Raw genomic sequence first — 20,923 nt, 5'->3', positions numbered from 1 at the left:
AGGACTGTTGTAGTTTTAGGTCTCACATGCAGGTAATCTACTTTGAGTTGTTTTATGTATGTTAGAAAGTGGTCCAGTTTCATCCTTTTGCATGTAACTGTCCAGTTTTCCTAGCACATTTATTGAAGAGACTGTCTTTTCCCTATTCTATATTCTTTTGTCAAAGGTGTGGCTTTATTTCTGGACTCTGTATTATGTTCCATTGATCTATGCGTCTGTTTTTGTGCCAGTACCATACTGTTTTGATTACTACAACTTTGTAATATAACTTGAGGTCTGGAATTGTGATGCCTCCAGCTTTGCTCTTCTTTTTTTTTTAAAGATTGTTTGGGCTATTTGGGGTCTTTTGTGGTTCCATACAAATTTTAGGATTGTTTTAACAGCTTTGTGGAAAATGCTGTTGGTATTTTGATAGACATTGCATTAAATCCATAGATTGTTTTGGGTAGTACAGACATTTTAACAATATTTGTTCTTCCAATTGATGAGCATGGCATATCTTTCCATTTGTTTGTGTTGTCTTCAATTTAAGATCAAAATTTCTGTCACCATCATGACTGAAGAATCTTTGAGTCTTTGTATTTTGTATTTAGCCTCAAAGCCCTATCCATCATTTTTGTTATTGGTTTGCTTGTCCGCTTAGTTAAGGGAGAGAGTTTTTTTTTTTTTTTTTTTTTTAAAGTACTGCAGTGTTTGCCCTATTCAAACCGGTAAGGATGATTAAGCCCAAGGGAATGTTTAAGAATAGCACCACTAAACCCTAGATAAGCAGTACTTAAAATCAGTCTTACCACTTGTCCTTGCACAGGATCATAAAATCTCTGCAGAAGTTGGATAGAAGTGCTTTTTCCACAGCCACTGCTCCCAACAAATGCTACTGTCTTCCCTTTCTCAATACTGAGGGATAAGCCACAAAGGATGAGAACATCCTGGCGACATGGATAGAAAAAAGAGACCTCTCGAAACTCTATATTCCCTTCACATGTATCCTGCGAAAGAAAGTTGGCAGGGTTTAGAATGATAACTTAAAAAGATTGTAACACATTATAGCACATTGGCTGAGTGTTTCCTGAAAATTATGCGTATTTCCACAACCATTTTATTTTAAACAGTATTCCTCTCTATAGAGCTGTTGACTGCATGATCATTTCTGTCACTTTTGTTTAGATTTTTACATCTGTACTTCTTGTCTCCATCACTGGACTTCACCAACTTCCTAAAAAGCACTTGTTTCCTTTGGTTTCACTACCTAGACATAGTCTAATCTGCAGACTAGCTGTTTGACCAAATGTTCTGAATAATTGTATATATCTTTAAAAATTTAGTTTGTCTTTTATAGACCTTTATTGCTTAATTCGGAATAGCTGGGGTCCTCATAAACTATATGTATAAATGTTATTTTTCTAAGTTGGACCATGTCTTACAGTTAATATATATTATGCTTTGAATTTGGGCTTATCTTTGTTTTCAATTGATCATTATTTGGCAGTGATGCCTAAAAGTTTATTTTTCTCTCTATGCTTCAATCTCTTTTGATAATTTGTAAACCAATACTTAATATATACCAGGGATGTTTACAAAAGTCCAGACCTATCACTAAATTATTAACTTTCCCTTTACATATTTGGTTCTAAGATTTTGGATTCTTTTGAACTTCATGTTTGCTTGCCCTCATTCAATTTCATTTGAAATAGTCTGGTTTAATAGTCATGCTCAGCATATTCTGAACCCAGCATATAGGCAGCAGGCAGGGGTAGGTGGAGGACAAGAGCATCAAAAAATGTTTGATAATGATACTCTGTTGTCAAAAGAAAGAAATGTTAGGATATATGCCAAAATGTTAAGTGCTGTAGTAGCTTATTTTTAGCTTATTCAGTGCTTTCTGCTTTTCCCTGAAATGAATATTATTTATGCAAAAATGTTTAACAAAATCAACCCAGAAACTACAGAATAATGAAGAGTGCATTATTTTTGTGTACGCTCTGTGCCTTTGGAAAAGGCATAGAGAGATTTTACACTACTAGACTTTAATACATTTTAAAATTTATTCTTACTATTTTAAACATTTTTTTACAAGATTACTTATTTTTTTGAAAGAGAAAGAGCGAGCTCGAGCAGGGGGAGGGGCAGAGGGAGAAGGAGACTCCCCACTGAGCAGGGAGACTGACTTGGGGCTCAATTCCAGGACATCAAGATCACGACCTGAGCCAAAGGCAGACACTTAACTGACTGAGCCACCCAGGCAACCCTATTTTAAACATTTTATTATGGAAAATTTCAAACATCTACAAAAGCAGAGAGAGAAAAATGTAATGGACTATCTCCCAGCTGCAATAATTATCAACATTTGCCAGTTTTGCTTTCCCAGATTTTAATTTTTAAAAGCACAGGGAGTGATATTTAGAAGTATTTGTATATTAAATAAATTAATTTTATAGTCTTTATAAGAAACATTTCCATATTCCATGCCATGTAATGTAGTTCTATGAAGACATTTATCTATGAGATACTCAATCCCTTTACTGTAATGTTCTGAGAGAAATGAGTAGCAATGTTATTATACATCTAAATCGTAAGATTAAAGAAAAGTTTTCTATATCCTTTACTTTCTAAAAGACAAATATGAAATCTTATTTTGACTATGATGCATCATTGAGCATTTTATTTTGAGAATTTCAAGATCTTTTTATTTCTGTAACTAAGGGCTGGCATTCCTTTTAATAATTAGGCAGCTTTAGGGATAATATACAATTTTAAGCTATCATACATATAAATCTACTGTTCAAATGGATTCTTTTGAACTTCATGTTTGCTTGCCCTCATTCAATTTCATTTGAAATAGTCTGGTTTAATAGTCATGCTCAGCATATTCTGAACCCAGCATACAGGCAGCAGGCAGGGGTAGGTGGAGGACAAGAGCATCAAAAAATGTTTGATAATGATACTCTGTTGTCAAAAGAAAGAAATGATAATTTTGGGGGATATAATTTTAATTATATGGGGAAACAATTTTAATGTAAAATTTCTTCTAAATATATACCTAATGGCTATTCTTACTTTTAAATTTAAACTGTCTTGATAAGTCTTAAAATTGAATATATATTTAATGTATAAGATACTATTAAGAGGCTTGTTTTGAAATTATACAATCTCACTATTATTTCTCTTTTAATATTCATGGTCTTTTAGAGTTTGTGGTTAAACGTGTGTCTGTGTATTGTGAATTTAATAAATATAGTTCCTTTTTTTCCCTCTTCTTATTGCAGATATATTTTCCCATAAAATATGGTATCGAAACAGCAGGCATTATTCACTTTGTATGAATTATCAGAGAAAAAAATGAATTAACTCTAATGCAAATCTTCATCCAAGACTTCATCCAATACATCCAGCCAAAGCTTCAGCTGTCTAAATAAAATTAAATATATAAATCAATTCTTTGTTCAAGAACATTCTCAAGGCGTCAGGCAAATAAGCTAGAAGTATATTTTTTAAGATAAAATATGTATATGTTTTAGTAGTAGAGGTGAAAATTTGCTTAAGACAAGATCCCCTTTCTCTGTAGCCATAACAGTTATTTTATACAAGTTTTTAATTCTTTATAGCACTATCTTTTGCAAAGTTATCAAATAATACCTTCATTTAAGTCTCTATATAGAAAGCATTCATGTGTATAATTAATAATGTGGACATTTAAAATCATATTTGTGCTTACTGGTTTTTTCCCTTCTTGACTATAGCTGTCTATAGTTGGTTTCTTTTCCAGCAAAGCAAACAGATGTGCAGCCCCAGATTTGGCTCTCGAATATTCAGGTGCCAAAACAAGTGTTTCTCCAATGGCCATAGCTCCATAAGCAATTGCAGTAAAAACTCTATCAAAAGATAAAGCATTTGAATCTTAGGTCCATTTTCAAACAATAGAACTCTAAAAAAGTAAAAAAATAGAACCCTGAAAAAGCAGGCACAGGAATATAAATAAAGAAACACCACTAATGTTGAAGCCCCAACAATGGTATCTTTTTTGTTTGTTTTTAGTAAATTTATTTATTTTAGAAAGAGAGAGAGGGAGACAGAAAGAGAGAGAGAGAGAGAGTGCACAAGTAGGGGGAAGGGCAGAGGGAGAGAGCGAGGGAGAGAAATCTCAAGCAGATTCCCCAGTGAGTACGGAGTCTGACATGGGGCTCGATCCCATGACCCTGACATCATGACCAGAGCCAAAACCAAGAGTCAGACACTTAACCAACACAGGTGCTCCAGTGATATCTCTTTTGTAATTTTCTACCACACAGTGATCATCCCTAGCGTTGTATACCAAAATAACCTTTGGAGCTCAGGTAATCTTAAAAGTTTCTCTTCCAATTAGAGACAAAGATCAAAGGCACTAAACTAGTGAATATAAAACTTCTTAGCCACCTTGATATAAGGCTCACTCGCTTGGAGACTTGACAGAGAATTCAACTGACAATGGGAAGAATGAGTCTCTAGTAGTGAGATCTGAATTTACACAGGAGATATGAAGGGATATTTTTCCTTCTTTTTTTGCATATAATGTAGTTAGAACAGACAGTTGATGCCAGATGATTTGTTATCTGCCTGAAGTGCTACATGCCTTAAAGAGAGCAAAGCGTGGAGATTGTACTTTGTTAAGGTCCTCAAAAAATCTGACTAAAACATACCTTAGCAAGCCTGGAAGAAGAGCTTAGATCTTTTAGGTTTGCTATACAGATTATGATCTGTTTCAAAACATGTTTTAATTATAAAATAGTAAGTATGCAAATGATGTCTGAAAGCATGCAGATATTCACAGATATGTGGCATATCATGTGGCCATGGTCAAATATTTTTCTCTCATTTTCATTTTAGTCATGGAAACATTTTAATAGAATAAAAAAATGTATAATCCATAGCAGAACTGAAAGTATAATTCAGCTAAGACTGTACAAGTTCCAGTGGCAATATTTGTTTATTTATCATTGAACTATAATTGACATACAATATTACATTAGTTTTAGGGGTACAGCATAGTGATTCAACATTTTTTATATATTATAAAATGATCACCACAGTAAGTCTAGTTACATCTGTCACCATATAAAGTTACTGTAATATTATTGACTATATTTCCAGTGTTGTACTTTATATCCTTGTGGCTTACTTATTTTATAACTGGAAGTTTGTATCTCATAGTTCCCTTTACCTATTTTGCCCATCCCCCTACCCCTCTCCCCTGGCAAGTAAAAAGATCACAGAACCCAGTTTCTTATTTGCCGTGCTGGATCACAGCAAGGTAAACATGTTCTGGTCTCCTTGTGAATTTCTCTGGAGATGGAACCTACCAATGGGTGGATGTTGATGCAATCTCTTCAATGACCTAAACCTCAGATCCTGAATCCTGTTGTCTTTTTTTTTTTTTAAAGATTTCATTTATTTATTTGAGAGAGAGAATGAGAGATAGCACGAGAGGGAAGAGGGTCAGAGGGAGAAGCAGACTCCCTGCCGAGCAGCGAGCCTGACGTGGAACTCGATCCCGGGACTCCAGGATCATGACCTGATCCGAAGGCAGCCGCCTAACCAACTGAGCCACCCAGGCGCCCTCTTGTTGTCTTTTCAAAGGTCAAGCACAATATAAAATATAAAAACCACTTTACTTGGATGTCTGACGCTTATTGTAGCCATTAGTTCTGTGATGTCAAGGCATTTTTAGTACTAATGTATATGGAAATTGTTTAAAGCTCAAAATGACATTCAAAATACTCAATATCCAGTTATAAATATCAGAAGTGATTACTGAGTTTAGGTAACACATCAGAGTTTTTTGTTGTTGTTGTTGTTGTTGTTGTTGTTTTAATGCAAGGGAAAAATCTGACTGAATCAGACTTAAGCCTCAGTCTGATCCAAAAGTCAGCAGGTGAGATAGGAAGATCATTGGATTATGAGTCAGGAGACCTGGATTCTAGTCCCACAGGGATAGAGGCTTCTCAGAACAACAGAGAACATCCTTCCTCCTCTGATTTCAGACATGCCAAAATACCTACCTGTCCTAAAATTCCCACAACAAAATTCAGTTTAAGCATTAAGGATAAATATACAGAGGTCAATGTCTTTGTTAGGTCCCTCTTTAAAAAAAAAAAAAGATTTTATTTATTTCAGAGAGAGCGAGAGAGAGCAAGCAGGGAGAGAGGAGAGAGAGAATCCCAAGCCAACTCTGTGCTCAGCATGGAGCCCAACTCAGACCTCGATCCCACGACCCTGAGATCATGACCTGAGCCGAAATCAGGATTTGGATGCTCACCTGACTGAGCCACCCAGATGCCCCTGTTAAAATGTCCTTCTCTTAAAACAGAAGTTTACTGAGAAGGGGAGAAGGGCCTTCCATTTAGAACTTGTATCTGTGAGAGATAAATGACCTGAAGGATGCACATTAGAGGAAGAAAAGTTTCAGTAAAGAAGGGAGAGTATCAACTAAAAGCCCCAATGCTGTCTTTATTGTGTTATGTATTGAAGGGAAGGTAAGTCCAGATGGGGGTTGATGTTAATGAGGATTATACTAAGGAGCCTAATTTTGTGGTGAAGGAACTATCTGGGGGTTGAGTCAGGACATTAATCTTTTATATGTTTTTTCCCAGGTGGGTTCTGTATAAACATAGGCCAATGCTGGTCTGCTACAGAATGTGCCCTAGCTGACTCTGGCCCAATTAGCTAGAATGAACTAAATTGTGATTCAACTTTATTCAAAAGCTATTTATTGCACAACAAACAGTACTTCAACTTTGTGGGTTGGCCAGGGTTGAGGGAGAATATTGAGCAGTAAGAGGTCTTAGAAAGGATTTTCAGGTGCTGGGCTTCTTTTTCCCTAGTTTTATGGGTTCCCCATGGGCTCATGGGGCCATTATCATTGCATCCTCACTACAGTGATTCTTTCAAGCATGTCCAAGCAATGGGGGAAAAATCCCCTTGCCTATCACTGCTGCTAAAATCAAATTGGAATTTTACAAAGATTCTTTGTCTAGGAACAACACAAAACACAGAAACGAATAATCCTAATTTTAACGCAGCTGATCCAAATAGGAATACCCTGGATAGTTTATTGGTTCAAATCTATTTGTCTCCCCTTAATCTTGCTTCCATACCCAGTTTGTAAACCTTTGGTGACTTACTCTAAGAGTAAGTATACTGGGGGGTTAAAGCCTAGGCTCTGAAGCCAGACCACTAAGACTATATCCAAACTCCACTGTTTATTTACTACCTGTGTGAACTTGGGGCATGTTCTGTGCTCCTGTTTCCTTATTGGCAAACAGGAGATAATAGGACTATCTACATTTTACAGCATTGTTGTGAGAATTAAATACATTTATAATATAAAGTGTTTAAGTTGTTATTACTCTCAGAACTGAAAGTTAATGGGACACTTTTTGTTGGCAAATAAGCTCTCATACTTCTATAGAGATACATCAGCCCACCAGGTCAAATCACAACTTCTGAAGCCCACACTCAGGAATTTTTTTCTTTTTGACTAGAAAGCAGAGTATTTTTCCTCACAGAGGTGGCCATTATAATTATACCCATACTCATGCTCTTTTCCCCTAACATCCATGTAACACTCCAAAGATTCTTTTCTTCCCACCCTAAATCCTTTCCTCAACACACGGAAGAGAGAAAATACACAAATTTTATTTGGTACTTTGGGTTTGAGAGAATGTTTTCATATATATGATACCACTTGATCACCTAGGAGATAAGTAAGGCAGGAAGTCTTATCCCTTCTTAACAAACGAGGAGACTCGAGCTCTGAGAAATTAAGCATTTGTCCAGGATCACATGGTTATAAACAGGTAGGGCTGGGACCTGAACCTCCTTGTTCACTGTACTTTCCCTTACATGGTGTTCCTTCCAGTGGAAAGTTGGTTTGAACTATCTCTCCCTGCATGTTGGGGCTTGTTACCACTTTGTTTCCCATTTTAGAATCTTCAGAAGGCCCTCGATAATCCAATCTGCCTTGATTTGTCTCCTTTAGATTCCTTCAGTGGTTGATCCCTCTATCTACTCTCCTTATCTTGTCTTCTTCTCTTCTGGATAATCCCTGAGGAAGAGCTGGGTACAAGTTGGGTGGCTGCCACGGCAGTGAACACTGAAAGAAGACTTTCCTGTTTTCCTTGTTTTGGCTACTTAAGGCTGCTCTACCAATTATAATGACGACACACACAGTTCTTCCATGGCTGCTTGGCCTACCAGAGCAAAGATGGTGGTGGAGGCCTAGCTTGTCTCCTTCCATCCCTTAGTATTTCAAGGCCTCAACCAACTATTAATAATCACTGAAAACCCATTATGCTGATTATTATATGGCCAATAACCACATTTAATATTCAGAGTCCAAAGGATTTCTTGTCAAGAACTTTATTTGGAATTCTGGAGGACTAGGCCATCACATATGAAATGCCTGGTTCTGCTTCTCAGCAAGTTTTCAAAGTTGTGGCTTTTATTATTACTGTACTGAAGGCTGCTGTGCCTGATTCTTTCTTACCTATCTGCTTCCTGCTAATATGTCTAGCAAAGAAGGAAGAAATAAAGATAGAGGGAAGTTCTGAAGTAGAGGTATGGAAAGTTACAAAAACCTCTGCTTGGACACCTACTGGTTTCTGACCTAAATTGTAAAAGGCAAGTCAGCTAGAATCTAACCTAAAGATGCTAATGGAAAATCAGACAGGAGAAAATAAACTTATTTTGTATTTTTCAAAATCTGTACATTTATAGTGTACATCGAAGTTTTGCCAGGGCTAACAGAGGTGGGGAAGGTGGGGAGAGTTTTACTATACATAGGTGTGTGAAAACCTAAATAAGAGATTTTCTAAATGCCTACTCAGTGCTGTAAGCCAGCAGAATGAAAATGTTATCACCTTTTTAAAATGCTTATCTCAGGGAAACTTCTATAGTAACAGAGATGGATGAAGACAGCTTCTACCATTAGAAATGTATGTTGTCTTTTTTTTTTTTTTTTAAGAGGAAAAAGCTAAGGCTGATAGTAGCCTTGCTGATAAACTAACATTATGAGTACATCAAAGGATTCTGCTGTTAAAATTGTGCATTTTCCTTTCCCAAGGCACACTGTCATTTCTGACAGAGACAGCTTACCCATTCCTGTAGCTATAAATCATGAAAGTATGTTCACATTTATTGGATGAATAAAACATCTATTTTTTAAACAATAAATTAAAATATGACTTTACCAATTTTTATATAATTCTAGGAAAGTTTCTGGTAGTGGCCAAAAGAAAACCCTAAGGTTTTAAGCAGGTATGGAAAACAGCCTGGCATTTAGTTCCTATGCTCATATTTCTTAAAGTGTGATCCTCAGATTCTGTGCTTCAGAATAATCTGGATGTTTGTTAAAATGTAGGTTCCTGGCCCTATATCAAATCTACAAATCTCTGGGTTAAGTTTGTGAGGTGAGACCTGGGTATCTGCGCTTTTAACCAGCTCCTTGATTGTTGAGTTGGGAAACCACTGATTAGAGAACAGCACAAAGTTCCTTTTACCTAAGGAGGGTTCTAATAGGAGGAAGTTTTCTTTGTAAACTCCTTCCATTCAATTAGTTGATTAGATAGAAAACTGTCTGTCACCCTAGATTCTGGAAGGCACAGAGTCTACTAGGCCAGGTATAATTGAGTGTGTCCAAAGGACAATTGTAACACATTCATGGTAGTTGGGGGCCACAGTGAGTCTCTAGCTCACCCTAGATTCTGGAAGGCACAGAATCTACTAGGCCAGGTATAACTGAGTGTGTCCAAAGGACAATTGTAACACATTCATGGTAGGTGGGGGCCACAGTGAGTCTCTAGCTCAGATAGCTCCCTATTTCTTTCTTTCCGCAGGGTACTGGGAAATACCAATGTGATACTGTTCATTAACCACTGCCCTTATATTAATAGTCCTACATATGTTCTGATAGCTAAAAATGCTTATGTCTACAGAAATGACCCATTTTAATGAATTTAATGAAAAGAGATTCAGGATATATGGTAGATTAGTAGGCGGAGTTTTTGTATTGGAGCCTTTTGATTCCCCTATATTTTTGGGGTCATAAAATAACATTAAGCAAGTTGCTTGTTCTATTTATGTTAAGAATCAGCCCATCTCTGGGTATTCACATGTTGGAAAACTAAGAAAGAATTAAAAAAAAATTTTACAGAAGATCTATGAACGTTTTCTATAAAATTAGTAATAACAATAATCATAATGACAATAATAATAAAAGAAGCCTGCTTTAACAAAGCCTCTGGCATCTTGAATTGTGACTATGAGAGCAAGTTAGGAAACGTGCATCTTTAATCTTTTTTATTTTTGTTTTTAAGTTTTTATTTAAGTAATCTCTACACCCACATGGGGCTCAAACTCACAATCCTAAGGTCAAGAGTTGCATGCTCTTCCAACTGAGCCAGACAGGCGCCCTGAGTTTTGAGTCTTAATTTTCCCCATCTGTAAACTGGGAATCATATTGCACATAGTAGTTGAGAGGCTTAAGCAGATAATACCTGACAAATCCCTAATATTGAGTAAGGACTCAATCCAGGTTTGCTGTTATAGTGATTATTATATGAAACAGAATGATGTCAATTGCCAGCATGACTGTAATTAGCATGATTTTGAGGAAAAATAGGAGCCAGTCAAGGAAACAGAGGAGGAAGAGCCAATGACAAGGAAGAAAAGCCTAGAGAAGAAAATGTTTGAGGAAGGAGAGTATCAAATGTTGCTGAGAGGTCAAATTAGGTAGATGGGAGAATGAACAGTGGATAACCGTCTGGGTGGGTGAGATGGAGGACAGTGGTGACTCTGATAACAAGTGGCATGGTGGGAACCAAGGCTTGACTGGAATGAATTTAGGAGAGACTGTGGAGATGAGAAGGTGTAGAGAACAAAAATAGGCAACTCTGGAATTTGTTTTGCTGCAAAGGAGAGCAGAGAGCCACTCGAAATAGGTAGAAGGGGACTTAGGATCATGGGAGAGATTTCTTTCTTAAGACAGATGATTATAAAACAAAAAAATAGTGACAGAAAAACTAGTGTGAAGAGAGGATTGCTGGAAACTGCTGGAACTCATCATAAATAGGGACAGTTACTTCTTCCACAGAGATGGCAGGCATGATAGACCATGTGGGTAGCCTGGTGAGTTTGGTGATGGGAAGATGAGGTTCTCTTTTTTTTGAGAGAGAGAGAGAGAGAGAGAGAGAGAGAGAGAGAGTGGGGAGGGGCAATGGGAGAGAGAATCTTAAGCAGGCTCCATGCTCAGCCTGGAGCCCAGTGCAGGGCTTGATCTCAAGACCACGAAATCAACAGTCAGATGCTTAACCGACTGAGCCACTCAGGTGCCCCAAGGTGGTTCTCTCTTGACTGCTTTGTTATACTACCTTCAGGTAAACCTATTAAAAATTAATTTGGTTTACAACAGGGTTTTTTAATGTATTTTTATTTATTTTTAAAATATTAATTTATTTGAGAGAGAGAGAGAGAGAGAGCCCGAGTGGAGTAGGGGGCAGAGGGAGAGAATATCCAAGAAGACTCCCGCTGAGTGGAGAGCCCCATGCGACGCAGGGTTCCATCTCACAAACCATGAGATCAGGACCTGAGCCGAAACCAAGTTGGACACTTAACTGACTGAGCCACCCAGGCGCCCCTACAATGGTTTTTAAATATGAAAATTCTTCTGTGAGAACTGATAAAATCATTAGACATCCTACATTAGTATGAATGTATTTAATTGGCTAGCCTTCAACTAATACTAAAGACCAGTAACCCTGAAGAAATGAGACCCTAGGGATTTAAAGACGGCTACAGAAAGTTCAGAGCAAAATGAGGAAAATATGTTCTGAGTCAAACATTTGGCTTGCAAACTTTTGGAATACAACCAACTTTTAAGCTTGTGATTGCCTGTATCACAGAACCAAGGGAAAAACTTGCTAATTTAGTGCAGGCTGGTGAGCTGAATAAATTACTGTAGGCAATTCTACATTTGGCTTCTTGTTAATCTAAGTAAATTAGTCTGTGTAATCAGAATGAAGCCCAATACTAAATGTCGTACTGTGGTTTATGTATTCATTCAGGCAATACTGCAAACTGTTTTAAAGTGTAGGAAAACACAGAACAAGGAGCCTACAATTTCTGTTGAAATTTCAAATACAGATATTCCATTTTACAAGGAAATCTGCTTCCAGGAAACTGCTAAGGGGACTTATAGTCAGGTAAGATTCAGGAATACTGGATTGGTGAACTGTGGACTATTTTCTTCGGAGTGCTTAGCAAAAAAACTTCCTGGGAACTCAGTTAATATTTGATAAATAAATAAATACATAATCACATGAACAGAAACCAAAATTATTGCAAGTTATTCTGAAATTATTTGGCTTCTAATGACTTAAAAAAAAAGGATTTTATGTGTTTATCTCAGACAAAGAGAAAGAGTCAGCATGAGTGGGGGAGAGGGGCAGAGGGAGAAGGAGAAGCAGACTCCCGGCTGAGCAGGGAGCCCAACATGGGGCTATTTCCGAAGACCCCAGGATCATGACCTGAGCCGAAGGTAGATGCTCAACTGACTGAGCCATCCGGGTGCCTGGGCTTCAAATGACTTTAAGTCATTTCCTCAAATTGAATACATATACTCAAAGTACAACTATGTGCCATCACTGAGGAATTCAAAAGACTGTGCCTGAGTCTTAGGAGGCAAACCCCAAAGGGGAGTTCTCAACATATTTTGCCAAATGACACCATGTTTGGAACAGGTGTAATCTCCCAAGTCAGTATTCCGAAGAGGCTGATCCTTGCTTTGATGTGTGTTTTGGTGGGCTTGTAAAAAAACATAACATTACTTTTGGAGTCAAATATTGTATAGATTTCTCTAGCTCTAAATATTTAGCAGTGACATTTATGATACAGATTAGCAACGTTCTGTCATCTTAGGGAGTCTTAGGAAGTTCAGAATTAACATTCAAAATTAATTTTTCTAATTTCAGAAGTTGAAGTTAGGTGTTCTAGAAAGTAAAGCAACTATGCTCAAACAAATGCCTTGAGAAGAGGCAGCCATTGGAATGCCATGATCAATTCCAAATGTGACTTTTCTAAAGGGAAGTACTCATTTATATGTGTTTCTTCTGGAGCAATTTGCTTAGCAAAGAACACAACCTCACAAATGAACAGTCTTATTTGATAATGCCATCTCCACCCTGGGAGTTCCATGATGTCTTACAAATTCTTGAAGGAATGGATGACAACAAGGCATGTTTTGCCCCTACATTCCCACATTCTAGTAAACTGAAGTAGGGAGAAATTCATCTGTGAGTTTAACTCCGATTACTGATACTATGTCAGTATCAGTTTACCAGGTAGACTGCGCTTAGAGATATTAAATAACAAATTAATATTTAAAAACTTTCTTAGCATGTATTTCCCACATATGTGATTTAAATGATCAATAAAGTATAAAGTAGGCATCTTTCTGGTTAATTTAAGTACATAACCCATTTGCAGGATTTAAATATTTGCACAACTTACACGAACATGCCCTCTGGGGTCACTCGTCCAGCTTGAATTAAATAGGCTCCAAATCGAAACCCCACTGCATAGGCAAAATATACAAAAGCATGGCTGAATGCATAACAGCTTCCAAAGATCTGTGCTTTCTTCAAGGTATTTCTGAAATGCACAAAATTTACTAAGTAATGGGGCATAAGGTATAGCAAGTTCATTTTAATAAATGTAGAGTAATGAATACAGAAGACTAGACATGTTACTTAAGGGATATACAAGTTATATACAAAATATATGAGTTTTTAAAAGTGAGAATTATTATATAGAAAACAGACAATATAATGATTCTATAGTTCTATACTCTATAGTTCATTGTAACAAAGTTGCAATGTCTGTCTATTTTCCAAATGAATGGACAAGGTCTGTGAATGAACAGCTAATGAAAGAGGTAAAGAGATTTGGTTTTGAAGTATTTAGAAATATTTTCTCTCATAACCTTTCACTAGCACAATAAGTAGTGGAAATTAAAGGGTGGTACCAACCACAAGCATGAGTGTAAAAGAGTATAAAGCTATCTCTCTGATAAAGTAATACAAATAGTATCACTAAGTAAATGTGATAAGGAGGACTAGTTTAAAATTAAAAGGAGTGATAACATTTGTCATATATACATTCATTTTAAAATGTGAACTATTTTAGAAATTCAGTATAAAGGACTGAGCAATCTTATTTTCTTTCTTGAATATGTTATTTTCCTCAATTTTGTTTCAGGAAAATAATAAACATGTGCAGTTAGTAGTAGTTCATAGCAATATGGGAGGACTAAAATATTCTACCTGTGCTTGTTTTCAATTGCTTTTTCTAGTCTCCTCTTGGTGAAGTCATATGAACAATTATGATATACCATTATTAGGAAAGATTCCAGAGCAAATGAATTGGTAGGCAAACCACTGTTGTCATCCAGGAAGACTGCCTTTACAGGGACAACTATAGTTAATGAAGTCAGTATGAATCAACCATCACCTGTGCTGCATCTGAAGTGTCTCCTCATATGCTTGCTCAAAGGCTTTTTCTCTTGTTAATGACACTACAGTCCGAATATTTTCCACAGCTTCAGTTGCTATCTTATAAAATAGGACAATAAAATAAAGAAATAAAATTAGTAATGGTTAAACTCTGGTTGTGATTTCCAGTCATTTATACTGGGGGCATATTCAGTGTAGCATTAAGTCAATAAATTTTCCTGACAAGTTTTCTTAGCTTCTTTTTTTCTTTCCCAAAAACAAGATAGGAAAATAACATTTTAGGATAATAGGCTCAAGAAAAATTTATTTTGAAAATATTTAGTCCACTGATCTAAATTCAGTCCCCTTGGAGTCTTCACTGAATTTCTATAAAACTGGTTCCAGGGGCGCCTGGGTGGCTCAATCTGGCTGCCTTCAGCTCAGATCATGATCCTGGGGTCGTGGGGTCAAGCCCCACATCAGGCTCCCTGCTCAGCGGGGAGTCTGCTGCTCCCTCTGCCTCTGACCCTCCTCCCTGCTTGTGCTCTCTCTCTCTGTTTCAAATAAATAAATAAGCAAACAAAAAAAGGATTTAAATTGGTTCCATAGGCAGAGAGATCAAACATTAGCATTATGTTCATATGTAATTATGTGAAGAAATCATGAGATAATTCAAGAAGACAGTAGAGAGAATCAAATAATCGATTCTGGCACAAAAATGCAAATACCAACCAAAAAACCTCAGGAACACTGCAGTAAAGTAATATGGGTAAGGCTATTAAATGCTATATAAGTTACAGCCATTTCTCATTTTGATGTCTGCGAACTTAAAAAGATATTTAATTTAAATATAATTAATGCCTTTCTTTCTTTCTTTCGTTCTTTCTTTCTGTCTCTCTCTCTCTCTTTCTTTCTTTCTGTCTTTCTGTCTTTCTTTCTGTCTCTCTTTCTTTCTTTTTTTCTTTTGGAGACAGAGAGAGAGCATGGGATGGGGCAAAGGGAGAGGGAGAGAGAGAATCCTCAAGCAGATTCCCTGCTGAGTGCAGAGCCTGACTTGGGACTCAATCCCAGGACCCTAAGATCATGACCTGAGCTGAAATCAAGAGTTGGCCACTTAACTGACTGAGCCAGACAGGTGCCCCAATTCTTTTCCAAATTTCTATAATTTTTGAAAAGAAGGAATAATCACATGAGAACCAAAATGGAGGAAACTTTTGGCTTAGAATAACTTGTTGGACATGAGAACACATGTTGACTTCAAAGAGAAACTTCCTGCTTTCCCATTCTAGTTCCATAATGGCAGAGTAGACTGTGGGACAGAGGAAGACCTAGGTGGTGACCTAGTGTTATTTAAAGAATAACTGGGTTATAGGAGAGAACCAGATTTCTGGATGGTGGGCAGGATACTGGGTTTCTGCTCTCAAATTTGACTTTGAGTTGTTCTAAATTCTCATTAATTTCAGAGTAAGTTCAAAGTAACCTCCATTTGTAACACATACTTAGTGTGTTAAACCTCCATTTGTAACACATACTCTAGTATGCAAGAAAAATGGATAAAAATGCTGAAGACTTGAGGGAAAAAATAAGCAAAAAAATCTTTGTGATCATTTTTCACAATGGAGAAAGGACTAATATCATTATAGAATCCTAGAAAATAATCTTCTTGGGATGCCTGGGTGGCTCAGTTGGTTAAGCGACTGCCTTCAACTCAGGTCATGATCCCAGGGTTCTGGGATTGAGCCCCGCATTGGGCTCCCTGCTCACCGGGGAGCCTGCTTCTCCCTCTGCCTGCCGCTCCCCCTGCTTGTGCTCTGTATCTCTCTGGCAAATAAATAAAATCTTAAGGAAAAAAAAAAACACTTCTTTAAAAAAAGAAGAAAGGAAATAGTCTTCTGTAAAAAAGCAAAAAACTAATACAGCTATTTTAAGTCTGAAGAGTAAAACATTTGATGCTTTCTCCAAATCTACATATGCAACTGAAGACGGACCAATATGTTTTATTGGTCCCTATTCTAAGTTTTGGTGTTTGGTAAATAGATTAAAAGCTACTGAGAAAAACTACAGATTATTTGTTTATTAGAGTTATTGATTGTATAGTCTGGGGTTATTCAAATAATCCAAAAAGGAAAAATTGAAGGACACATATACAATTAAAGCTCATGATATAAAAATTAAGATGAGTAAAATATAATTAATTAGGGCCCCAATAATTTGGAGGTTGTGATAATTTACACCACAGGGAGGGCCAAACAACTTTTCACTGTCTCTGAGGCAAAATATGCTAAAATAGTTCAGTCTGTACTGCCCAAGCAGACATTCCAAAGGTCCTTATCTAGTCCAAGGAAGGTGGAAATGTCCAAGGGTCACACAAACCAGATTTCAATGAGTCATGTGCTTGGCATCCCAATTCATGAATATTCATGCTACTTATAATGTTCCAGCTGTTATAGTCACTGTGATATAGACCATAACTGGTATGAAAATCATTTTCAGATTCAGAGGGTGTTCACCCAAGTGATAAAAGTCTTTGAAACTATATAATTAGAGGAATAGCTTAAAGACCTGTGGATGGATGACTTAGAGAAGACTTGGCATTTACATGACGCAGTTTCCTAAAGGCTGCTATGAGAAACAGGCTTTGGACCTCTACTGAGATGAAAGCCAAGAAGGGTAGAAGGCCACCAACAAATAGACAAACAAACAAATACCACAACCAAAAACTGCCTACCATCCAAAGGCTATTCAAGGGTAGGCAGCCTGAGAAAGTAATGTAGTGCTTGCCACTGGGGAGAGAGGATTGGAAAAAGATGGACACTTGACAGAGATATTGTGCAAGGGATTTCTTCTTTGGGTAAGTGGTTGGATCAAATGACATTTCTTTCAATTCTTAGATGTTATGAAACTACAACACTAATGTCCCCTAAACTTCCAATACAATGATTATTTTTATAAATATGATTGTTCCTGAGAAGCATTTTCCCAGTAATTAAAATGTTCATTTCGATCAGTATAAAGATGGTCCTTGTTTCTAAAACTTTATTTTAGGCACTATCAGTAACAGCAAATTGCCTTATATTCAGTATCTTTTATTTCCTCTACATTTTGAGAAATTAAACAACTAAAATTGTTTCAGAAAATTTAATTATTCAACAATCAGAGAATGTGGAATCATGATGTTAGCCGTTTCCCTCATGATATAGTAATATGGCTGGCTTTACTGTGTGTCTTCCAGACACTATTCTAAGTGTCTTGCATATGATAATGCTAAGTGTTTTGTGTAATACTTAGAAAAATCTGCAAGTGGTATTATTATTATTCCTTATTATTATTCTTACAGAGGAAGAACTTGAAGTCCAGAAAGGTTGACATAACTTGCTCATATCACACATTCGTTAGTGATAGAGTCTGAAATCTAATTCAGCCAATTTGACTCTAGAGCCTATACTCTAAATCACAAATCCTATTACTATAGCATATCTATACCCCATCCTAAACTAGTCTGATACATTTCAATACATATACACCACTTTATAGATAACCTAAGAAAGGAAGTTAGCATACTGTAAAAAATGGGAACTCTCATTGTTTTCCTCTTAAAATGTTATGATGGTAACAATCTTTATTTTACCTTCCCAGCATGCTTAAGTTGCTGCTTATCCTTATTGGCAAATCCAGTCATAGCTGTGGTTTCAATCATTCCTGTCAGAGCAAGTACTGGAGCAATACTCAGAATCAAGAGTGTCATCTCCCATCCATATATGAAGGAAATGATAATTGACAGTCCCATGTTAGTTGTATTTTGTGTTAAGACACCAACCCTTGAACCTGTTGCCTATAATAAGACAGATTTTGGGGAAAAAAAGTCAATTAATTTTAAATTTACAAGAATTCCTATTATAGTTTCTTACAAAACAAGGCAGGCTTTCTTTTTTAGGATTTATACTTACATTTTTACTTTGAACCTGTACTTAGAAATTAAATAATATCCATACTTTAAAAACTGTCCTCTACTAAGGAGTCATTATGCTTTGTCTACCTTATTTATTTTTTAAAAGATTATTTATTTGACAGAGAGAGAGAGAGAGAGAGAGCGCACAAGCTGGGGGAGCGGCGGAGGGAGAAGCAAGCTCCCTGCTGAGCAGGTAGCCCAATGCGATATGGGGCTGGATCCCAGGACTCTGGGATCATGACCTTAGTCGAAGGCAGATGCTTAATGGACTGAGCCACCCAGGCGCCCTGCTTTGTCTATCTATGTTGAATGTTGTCCTTTGACATGTCCTTATCATTCTCTGAATATGTCCTTACTTTCTGACACAAAAAGATTCTGCAGGCTCTACCCCTGGAATCTATCATTTCTCTAAGGAGTCCTGGTTCCTTTTGGTGGATAATGTTATTTAGAAGTCCAATATATGGTGTTAGTTCTGCTCATTATTAATAGCATATCAGTGGACAGAACTGGGGAATGTGTATGTGTGTGTGTGTATAGATGCAGGCACAAACTGAAATATATATTTCTCTACTTATATGAATCATGAATTCACATCGATACCTCCAATTACAATCCAGCACCATGAAGTTATTTTCAATTTTCTTCCTTCTTATATTTGTTATGCCCTTCTGCAACAGTGAGAAACTTCATTCCCATTTTCTTTAATTGATTTATGTGATCAAACTCTCTATATGTAACCAATCTGATATCACGGCCCCTGATTCTCCCCTGCATGGATACCCTTCTCCTTCTGCTCTGGCTTGGCCTTCCCACACCAGGCTGCCAGCACACATGGATGAGCAACTCACCATACGTGGGCTCCAACACCCAACATTCCCCTTTCTTCTACACTGATGGAGGGGCTGGCACTCTTAGTCACTATACCGTAGTAGTGAATTGAATGATTGATACTATTCATTAAGGTGTATACTTTTTTTTTAAGGATTTTATTTATTTATTTGACAGAAAGACACAGTGAGAAAGGGAACACAAGCAGGGGGAGTGGGAGAGGGAGAAGCAGACTTCCCGTGGAGCAGGGAGCCCCATGCGGGGCTCAATTCCAGGACCGTGGGATCATGACCCGAGCCGAAGGCAGATGCTTAACGACTGAGCCAGCAAGGCGCCCCATTAAGGTGTATACTTTGGATATCGTATCTTGTATTCCATTTTCTGCATTTTATTTGGTTTCACTGAGCAGAGGTTTAAAGGAGAATTATCAAGATATATTGAAAAGGAGTTGGAAACATCATGGTATAAGGTAACTTAAAAGAAATTCTGAAAAGAATCCCAAATAAGTAGAAATATCTTTATAACTATTTTATGAGAACTATATGTCTTATGAATCAGCTTTCAGTGGGACACATGATAAGTAATAAACTGAAATGTTGAATTCCTTTAGTGCTCAGATGAAAAAACGAGACTCCATTCACCTAGAAAAATAGCTATAATCAACAATATCAATTCACATTTTAAAAGATTTGTTATGATCCTGAAAATATGACCATTGGAAAAGGTTTAGATAATGTTAAAATTTACATCCTTCCAGACAAATACACATACACATTCAGGTCAGGATTATTGTGTGTAGTTAGCTTTGTATCCTGCTTTAATCCCTTTACATTATGCTGCAAGCTTTTAACCTGGGTGATTAAATAGTCTTCAGAAAATATTCAGGGGGTGCCTGGGTGGCTCAGTCGTTAAGCGTCTGTCTTCAGCTCAGGTCATGGTCCCAGTGTCCTGGGATGGAGCCCGATGTTGGTGGGAAGCCTGCTTCTCCCTCTCCCACTCCCCCTGCTTGTGTTCCCTCTCTTGCTGTGTCTCTCTCTGTCAAATAAATAAAATCTTTAAAAAAATATTTAGATTGCTTCCAACTTTTCACTATTAAAAATAAAGATGTAATGAGCATTTCTGTGCAAAATCTTCATGCTCATCTTTTATTTCTTAATGTAAAATACCTAGACTAGAGTTATACATTAAAGGGTATATACTCTTACATTCTTGATAGATATTATCAAATTGCTTCTCTAGAAGATTATATCAGATTTCACTAAAGTACCCTCAAATTAGTATCATCATTAAAATAACAACAATAGGGCACTTGGGTGGGTCAGTCCGTTAAAGGTCTGCCTTTGGCACATGTCATGATCCTGGGGTCCTGGGATCAAATCCTGCATATCGGGCTCCCTGCTCAGCGGGGAGTCTGCTTCTCCCTTTACCCTTCCCCCCCTTCTTGTGATCTCTCTCACACACACTTTCTCTCTCTCAAATAAATAAGTAAAATTAAAAAAAATAACAACAACAAAAAGCCCTGTGTCCCCCAAGGCTCTGCCTTTTTCCTAAAATATTTTTCTGGCTTCAGCTTCAAGATTCATTTGGTAATCTGCTATTTCCTTATTTCTCACTAAAAGAAAATTCC

General features: G+C 37.0%; 1 protein-coding gene across 5 annotated transcripts in view; it reads right to left on the bottom strand.

The window, feature by feature from the left end:
- Positions 1–20,923, bottom strand: part of ABCB5 (ATP binding cassette subfamily B member 5) — a 118,270-nt gene that overhangs the window by 10,636 nt on the left and 86,711 nt on the right. For 4 of the 5 annotated variants that reach the window (XM_025873293.2, XM_073898574.1, XM_073898575.1 and 1 more), the window contains 5 exons: positions 18,148–18,351; positions 14,539–14,639; positions 13,540–13,680; positions 3,716–3,872; positions 792–989 (listed from right to left, as the gene is read on the bottom strand). In XM_025873293.2, coding sequence (XP_025729078.1) covers positions 792–989; positions 3,716–3,872; positions 13,540–13,680; positions 14,539–14,639; positions 18,148–18,351 — 801 coding nt within the window. The remainder of the gene's footprint in view (positions 1–791; positions 990–3,715; positions 3,873–13,539; positions 13,681–14,538; positions 14,640–18,147; positions 18,352–20,923) is intronic. The other variant, XM_073898576.1, reaches the window with a different exon arrangement.

This window comes from Callorhinus ursinus, unplaced genomic scaffold (assembly GCF_003265705.2).
Source record: "Callorhinus ursinus isolate GAN/ISIS: 27379988/994484 unplaced genomic scaffold, GSC_fseal_2.0 scaffold12, whole genome shotgun sequence".
Classification (NCBI taxonomy): domain Eukaryota; kingdom Metazoa; phylum Chordata; class Mammalia; order Carnivora; family Otariidae; genus Callorhinus; species Callorhinus ursinus.
This window is presented reverse-complemented; position numbering and strand designations above follow the sequence as displayed.